General features: G+C 38.5%; 1 protein-coding gene across 1 annotated transcript; it reads right to left on the bottom strand.

Annotated features, from left to right (window-relative positions):
* Window positions 1–3,066: 3,066 nt before the first annotated feature.
* Window positions 3,067–3,822, bottom strand: Pom121l12 (POM121 transmembrane nucleoporin like 12). The gene has a single exon (XM_075942812.1). It carries the CDS (start codon window positions 3,820–3,822, stop codon window positions 3,067–3,069), a length of 756 nt encoding a protein of 251 aa, XP_075798927.1.
* Window positions 3,823–8,650: the final 4,828 nt, after the last annotated feature.

Raw genomic sequence — 8,650 nt, 5'->3', positions numbered from 1 at the left:
ACTGAACCTCATAGAAGAGAAAGTGGAAAGTAGTCTTCAATGTATGAAGTAGCACAGACACAGAAAGCAACAAAAAATAAGTGGGACTTCCTGAAATTGAGAAGCTTCTATAAAGCAAAGAACAGTCAGTAAGACAAAAAGGCAGCCTACTTAATTGGAAAACATCTTTACCAATCTCACATCAGACAAAGGACTGATCTCCAAATATATAAAGAACTCAAGGAATTAGACATTGAAATTCTAAATAACCCAATTAAAAATGGCATACTGCACTAAACAAAGAATTCACAATGTGAATCTTACATCAAATAATTGTTAGGCTATGTATCTAGGGAAAATGACAAAAGAATTTCTTTACATTCAGTACAGGTATAACTTTGTTAATCTGTAGCAACTGAATTCATACCCCTTTCGGTCCAAGTGTAAAGACTCACTAGATATTTCTTTCCTTCAATTCACTTTCTCTGTAGCTATTTTACCCAAATCTTAAAAGGTCTCCAAAATATTGTCTTTTGTATAATGTTTATTTCTGAAATCAGATAGATGGTCTGCACTATAATTTGGCTAACAGGCCTTAAGACACTATGTAAATGATGGAATGAAGCTTCTTATCTCAGCTGCCTAGGTGCTCAGATGATTTCACTGACCAATGCCCATGCATCTAACACAGTAGCCTTGAAACTAAGGAATTGCTAGAAAGTCGCCCACAGCCCTCACTCCCATGTATCTGTGCAACGTGTGTCCTCAGCTTGGAACAAAGTTTTGTTATCCACCTTGGCATTCCGTGACCCTCACAGTTTAGACATGATAGTGACTCTATCATTACTCCAGTTTGTCCTTCCATGTTATGACTGTCATTTGCCCTTTCAAAAGATTCATATTACGTTGAAGTGATAATGCTAGAGCTAATTCTCATTCTTGATGTCACTCTGCTCTATATGTCTTCATTCACTGAAAATCTGAGCTGCTTCTAGATTATCAGTGCTTTCCATTATCAATTCCAGTAGTAATGCAAATGACCTTTAACATCTACCTATCCCCAGGACTTTTTAAATGACATTCCATATTATTTATATGCATTTTGAATTAAAAACCACATTAGGTGTATATACTTGCTCAGTGACATCTTTTGAAATGTGATGTGATGTAAAGTGGGTAAATCAGCAAATGTATTTCCTCTCATCTCTACCATGTTTGTGGTGAGCATCTAATAAAATCTACTTGCAAACATTCAGTTGTGCAATAAGTCATTATTAACTGTAACAATTACCAATTAAAATCGAACTTGATAAAAAAACAATTATCATGTTGAACATTAGTTCTGCTGAAAGCATTAGTTCTAAACCCAACTTTGCATCTTTACCACATATCCCCTAACACCCCAAGCCTCCGCTGCTTACATTGTATCCATATCTCTTTGTGTGTATGAATAATGCTAAAATGAAGATGAGAGTGCTTATATTTCTTCACCATACTGCTTCTACTTCTTTAGATATTCACCTAAAGACATTATGAGATGACATAGCAGTTCTTTATAATTCTTAATGGATTTCTGTAGTTTCTTAAAATTGATCTACTAGTTTTTCATTACCACCTACGGTGTTCAAGAGCTTCCTTTTTTCTCCACATTCTAACACTTAACTTTTGTCCTTTGGAAAATAGTTGTTAATTTTTTTTCTTGCCCATCTTTGATTCCATGATCAAGGTTATTGTTTCTTTTGAAGACATAATCCTAATTAGGTTTCAGAGTGCTTGAGATATTTTTTGAAGTTCTGTTTTTGTGCCATGTTTCTGGGTGAGCTGAATCAATGCAGTGAGAGACATGGGCAGACCTTGTGTGAATGCTGAGAGAATGCGAGTTGTGTAAGAAAAAATTCTCTTTGTTAAGACAGGTTTGCCTGCCCAAGGCATTCATGAAGCCTTTTCCTAAATCAGAAATGGTGCCTCTGGGTTCTGGGATCCTCTTCTATGCCCACTGCTGCTGGATCCCCTTCTACTCCAGGGGCTCTTTATTCCCAGGCTTTTTATATTTATTTCTTTTGCTTTCTAAATATTGGAGCTCTCCAGTCTCCTTGCCTCATCCCCTCTGTGTATACATTGTACCATTCATCCCATAACCCTATTTGACCTTAATTCTATGTTATTTCATGAACTTATACAGCCATGGATCCAAAATTAATTCCCTGGCTTCAAACTACCTATGAGTCCCAGACTCGTTCAACTGTACAACTGAAAAATCTAACAGATCAACAATATCATTATCCTAGAAAACATTACTGAAAAGACATAATTTCCTCAAATATGTTTCCCCCTGAAGGTATTTGCTGTCAGTATCTATGTCAGACACAACATCTATTTTAGTATTATGAAAAAAATAAAGCTGAAAATTAATCTCTTTTTATTTTTCTAGTGCTATCAACTAGAGCACCAGCAAACCCTCAACACAGCAAGCCTTGTCTGGACACAGTTATACCATAGCATAGTCCTCTCAAACCCACCAAGTCTCAATGCTTGGCTGACACACTGTATTGAACTTCTCTTGCTTCTACTTCAATGCTGCTTCTGGGTAATCCGCAATGCAACCAGAATCGCCTTTCTAAAGTATCAACCAGATCCTAGTCATTTTTCCTTAATGAATGCTTGTTCCTTAGACGACATCCCATACTCTTCCCTATGATTTAATGTTTTATTTTCTCTCACTGCCCTCTAGTTAAACTGGACTAAGGATAAGGATCTCAAATGGAGAAGCTTGCAGTAAAGAGCTTTTAGGTTAGCTCTTGTGCTACTAGAAAATATGTGCATGAAAAGCTCTTCTCATTGTAATACAGCTTTAATAAGTAAATGTTTATACAAACTTGGCAAATAGGGGAGGTGTGACACCTTTCAGCGATGCTGGTTTGGTTTAAAGACAGAAAGATCATTATGGGCAAGAGAGATGGTTTGGGTTTGGCAGGTCAAAAAATAGAGAGTTGGAGCCAAGTATTAAGTCCCAAACTAGGATAGAATGTGGGTTTAGGAGATGAAAGTCCATAAATTGGAGTCTCCAAAGGGGATGATGGCACTCAATTAGCAGTCACTGGACATAGTAGGCTGGGAATCCCTGCCCACCAAGGTAACCCCCAAAGCTCCTCTCTTGGGCACAGAAGTAAGAGAGGGATCACAGAAGGCCTGGGTCTTCTCCCAGCTTTCCATGTGAGGCTCAGGTACTGCTAGCATGGCCGCGTGGATGCTCGGCTTGAGGTCTGTATCCATCTTATAGGTATTGGAGCTTTGGTTCAGACGCCCTGGCTTGGGAACAAAGGAAACTGCCACTCCATCTTTTACACAGGGTTTGAAGGCAGATGAGGGCCTGGGCTCTGGGTTCTGACTTGAGTTTTTTACCTCTGGGACTTCGAACCACAGTGGTCCATCAAACCGCCTCCTTCCCTTCTTACATTGACTGAGAGCCTTCAGCACAGTCTCCTTAGCACAGGGGTCTGGACTCTTCTCAGGACCCTCTGCAGAGTGGGTTCCATTTCCCAGAGATTTCAAGGCGCTGGCTCTACTTTCAGGAAGGGCAATCTTGACTGTCACAGAGCTGCTGGTCCATCCAGGCTTGCGTAAACTCCAAAGCCATTGTTTCATACAGGCGTCTAGGTCCCGGGTGGTGTCTGCGGGAAGTCTGGTGGAGGAATGCCTCCAGGTCCTCACCACTCTCTGGGGCTTGTGGAGGTTCTGGTGGATTTTAGAGCCAGGGCTTTGCTGAATCCATGTAGAACGAGGTCTAGACCTGGGGGCAGGAGCAGGTAACGATCTTTGGGGCGAACCCAGGGAGCTGCCCATCCTCACAGCTTCCGGCAACCAAGGACCTGCCAAGGGGAGGACCGTTGGCGTGGGCACGAGGCTGAGAGAGGGTGCTGAGAACACACACGTGCTATTGTTTCAAGACAGTGTGTACACAGTTCCCAGTGGCTTTCCAATGTGAGATGTGTATGTTACTCATTCGTATCTATATCTCAGCCTTATAAATTGTACAATTCTTAAATGTTTACAAATACGTGTGTAGTGTGATCCTCATTCCAGAAACACATTCCTATCTGTTCTTGCCGCAGCACTTACCCTCTCTGCAATTCTGTGTCTTTCAATTGGAATAGAATTATGTGTGGAAGTCTTGTGTGGTTGGAAGATTTTAACTCCCATCCTTGCTATGGCATGTACCTCATTTTTTTACACCCCAAATTATTCCATTGCAGGGATAATTTCATTTGTTGAACACTTAATTCCATCAAGTGCAACGTGAGTGTAAACAGCAGTCGTGCCTCAGATGCTGCATGTACACGGGTTCGGGTGTATAAATTAACCTTGCTGACTCATGGTGATCCCTGGTTGGACCTTTTAAGAGACGGCCAAATTGTTCTCAGTTTTGCACCACGGGACACCTAACTGGGAACCTCACTTTCATTTACTCTTGCCGTTTAGAGAGAGAAGGCGTAATGATTTTTAGAGTTCACAGTAATTGCATATGGGATACTTAAGGGGAAATTTTCTTTCATTGTAAGAAAAAATGAGCATTATTCTTTTGAATGCTCTTAAAATCTAAACACCTAGTTTCCATTTCATTTAAGTGGGATCCATTTTTCTTCCAGCAAAGTTGTTAATTTCATTTGTTACCATTTATCGTCTATGGGAATCATGGTGGTAGGCCACAGCTTAAAATTTAGTACTGATGCTCATGTAGACTACTGAAATGTTAGCCTGTTGTCCTCATCTGTGAACACTGATGCAATCTCTTTTATCCCACCTCCTTCACTTTTCTTGCTGTTCCTCTCCCTTGTTCCCTCTCTTTATGTCTTACTTTCTGTTTTATGCTGCTAATATATATTTTAGAGTTTGGATACTGAGTTTGCCCCCCTACTCCAAGACATTCATATGTGGAAAGCTAGTTTCCTCAGTCTGGCAATAAAAGGAAGGTCATTAGTTCACTAGGGGTGTGCCTACAGAAGAATTCAGGAAGTTTTCTTGAATGAGTCTCTGAGTTCTCAAGGGTTCTGTTAGAAAGAAGCAAGGTAGCTATTTCTTGATTCCCTTACCTCCCTGTGTAAACGTGATCTACACTTCTTGCTTATAATCCTTCCATCTTTGCAATACTATCCACATGAAGCCTACAAGAGAGCCCATTTGATGACAGTACCCTGCCTGTGAACCTCCAGAATTGTGATCAAAATAAACATAATTTTAGAAGGTAGCCTACCCCAGGTATCTCTTCATGACAATAAAAATTGGCTACTGTATGTACAAAGTAAAATAAAAAGCCTTTTAGCCTAAAAACATAAGGTTTTGATGGATACCAAGTGAATATAATGATAACATTTGAAGGACTGTTAAAGACCGTGTGAAATGGACTGTACTCTTAAACAATTTTCCTAGATGCAGGTGAATAGAGCACCCCTAAATGGACCACAGTGCTAAGTGACAGAAAGCATAGGTGGGCAAAAGAATCCAGGAACAATAAGGTTCCTCCAAGATTGAAAAGAGGTACGTGGTGGACATTAAAAAGATTTTGATAAGAAGGTCCAAGTTGTCAGTGAGAAGTCTGAAGTACTGCCAAATAAAATCCTTTCCACTCACTGACTAGTTCATTTTCATCCTCCCAAGGGTCCTTAAGTAATGATCTACAAAATGTAACTTTGAAAACAGAAAGTAATTCTAAACTATAACATTCTTGTCAATCCTGCAGTTCATGATAATGATGCCAAGAACTTAGAGCCTTGGGAATCCTTCCAGGAAGTATTATCATTATAGTGGATGGGTAATGCCTGAGGGTACAGATTTCTTTAAATGCGTGTTTTCTTCTTGATTCTACAGTTTTCTGTGTTTATGGGAAACTGCAATAAGCTCAATGAATATTGTGTTAAAGTGCTTGTCCCAGTTAGCTCTAACTGTCAACTTGAAACCTGAAAAGTTAGTCTCAAGTAACTGACTTTATTGAGTTGCACTGTGTATTTCAAAGAAGAATTTTCTTGATTGTTAATTGCTGTAGGAGCCTCTATCCCACAGTGTGGAGCACAATTCACTGACTTGATGATACAAGACTGTATAGGAAAGCTAGCTAAATATGAGCTATCAAGTGAGACAGCAGACAAAGTTTCTTCATATTCTTTTGCTTCAAGTTCCCCTATGAGTTCCTGATCTTACTTCCCTCAGTGAAGGGATATAACCTGGTATATGAAGTAAATCCACCATCACCAAGTTTGAGTTACTGTTTAATCAATGGAACAGGAAGCCAACTGGAAAATTGTCTAAATCCTGATATTCTTATTTAAATTATTGCACAAATAGAATGCATACACACAAATGGGACAAGTGTGGCTAGGGGAGAAAATCATGCCTCACTGAGTAGCTATAGGCAATTAATGGCTACTAGGAGAAGTGGAGTCTGCTTTCTTCAAGGCATTCCTTGAGCTGCCACCCATGTGCCAGTAAAAGATGTTTGAGCTCATGCACATATAAGCAGCACTAGATGGACTTAGAGGGTTTTGAACAAAAGAGAACATAAGCTAGGATAAAAAATGATAGTGTAGTTGAAAAAGAGGAAACAGAGACCTCTTTGATCAGCATATGTTCCATGCATGTATAAAATTCTCAAACAAACAAAAGCAAATAAAATTCTTTGGAAAAATATAACATGAATACATCACTTAGCACATTCACACACACACACACACACACACACACACACAGAGAGAGAGAGAGAGAGAGAGAGAGAGAGAGAGAAACATTTTCTTTACAATATTTCCCAGTTCTTTTCTAGCTCACTCCTTCCCCTAAGCAATGTTGCCTATGTGTTTATTACTTTGTGCTGTCTTCTGTTTGTGCTCGGAAGCATTTGTATTTTCTCATTTTGTCAAGGTGAGGATAAACTTTTGCTTATACTTTACATTACTTCCATTAGATTCTACCTTGAGAGTATTCTGAAGTAAATATCTTAAAACATCTTGATATATAATTAAAATACAATACAGCATGTGCATTTCAGGTTTCATTAGCTCTAGGTATATTACCAGACATGAGGGCCCATCACAACAGTGAGCGTTAATGTTTCCATCACCTTACAAAGTAGCATCTGCCTGAAATTGATCACCTGTCTCCTCCCACCTGACCTCAGCCATCAACAACCACTAATATATACTATATCTCTGCTATAATGCACTTTCGAGGATGTCTGTTTCTGTGGAGTTGCACAACGTGTGGCCCCTTCTGACTGTCTTCTTTCAATGATATTCTAATCGAATCACCTATGACAATACTATTCATATCATGAAACTGTTCTGTTGTGTGGGTATATTCCATTTTACGCATTTGTGTTGTGAATAAAATAGCTTTAAATATTCAGATCTAAATAAGTTTTACTCAAATATTTTCATTTTTCTTAAAACAAAATTTCTGGCCTAATTGGTAATGTACTATGGAAAAACTGAAAAAAGTACCAAGATGTTCTCCAGACTGGCAGCAGCATTTTGTTCTTTCCAGAAGTGCATGAATGTTCTGATATCTACCTGTGGTCCTCAGACTGGTGATCTCCTAAGATTTGATTCTACTCTGTGAGAAATGGTAGTTTTGCAGAGATAAATTTTGTGTTCACTGAATGAATGATGTTAAACATCCAATGAGCTTCATTTCCACTAATTTTTTTTTGAAGAAAAACAGATTCACATCTTTTGTTTCTTTTTTGCTGGGCTATGTGATCATTTTATGTTTGCCATGTTTTTCTCTCAGTTAAAAATTCTATTGTGTTTAATCATTGTCTATTGTATTGTGTTTCAGGAGAACGTTTTCATACACATCTATAGGGTATGTTGAGCCTATTATCCCCCTGCCTCCCTCTCATCTCATCTCTCATTCCTTCCACTTTCTATTAATATCCTCTCATCTTTTAGACAGTTTTATTTCAACTTTTGTAACATGTGTAACTTTTGTAACTTTATTTTAAACATTTATGTAAAACTTAGGATCTACACATAGAAAAAAACATATATCCATTTTTCTGAGACTGGCTTTATTTGTTGATATCATTATCTCAATAAGTACTTATTTTTTGAAAATAATATAAGTTTTGGGGGGGGTAAAGACACAAGTTTGTTTTCCATTTTTCTGTTATTAGATATTTACATTGGTTCATAACCTATCTACTTTGTATATTGCTCATTAAGCAATGATGCACAAGAATATTTGTGATGTGTTGAGATAAAGTCCCTTGGGTAAAGATCTAAGAGTGGCATGTCTGCATCTTGGAGCTTATGATCTCTCAGTCATGGAGTTTTGGCCAGGATCACAGGACCATCAATGAACTTCTTTCCTGTGGAGCAGGGCATTAATCCAATCAGAAATCAATCAGTTAACATTGACTGGATTTAAAATTAATTTGACTGGTTCTGGAATCAACTTAAAGCAAGATGCTAATGATGCTTATGAAATATCTTCTCAATCAGATTATTTGAAGTAGGAAGACCAATCATAAATGTGGGTAGCACCCCCAAAAGCGGCATAGACAATAAACAGGAGAAGGAAAGCATTACTTTTGCTTGTTGCCTTCACTCTTGCTGGCAACTTTCTTTACTTTGTTGCTTTCATTGCTGCATTCCTTCATTGATATTAGAACCAGATTCTTTGT

This window comes from Microtus pennsylvanicus, chromosome 12, assembly GCF_037038515.1.
Source record: "Microtus pennsylvanicus isolate mMicPen1 chromosome 12, mMicPen1.hap1, whole genome shotgun sequence".
Taxonomy (NCBI): Eukaryota; Metazoa; Chordata; class Mammalia; order Rodentia; family Cricetidae; genus Microtus; species Microtus pennsylvanicus.
Note: the sequence above shows the minus strand (reverse complement) of the source record. Positions and strands in the feature narration are given on the sequence as shown.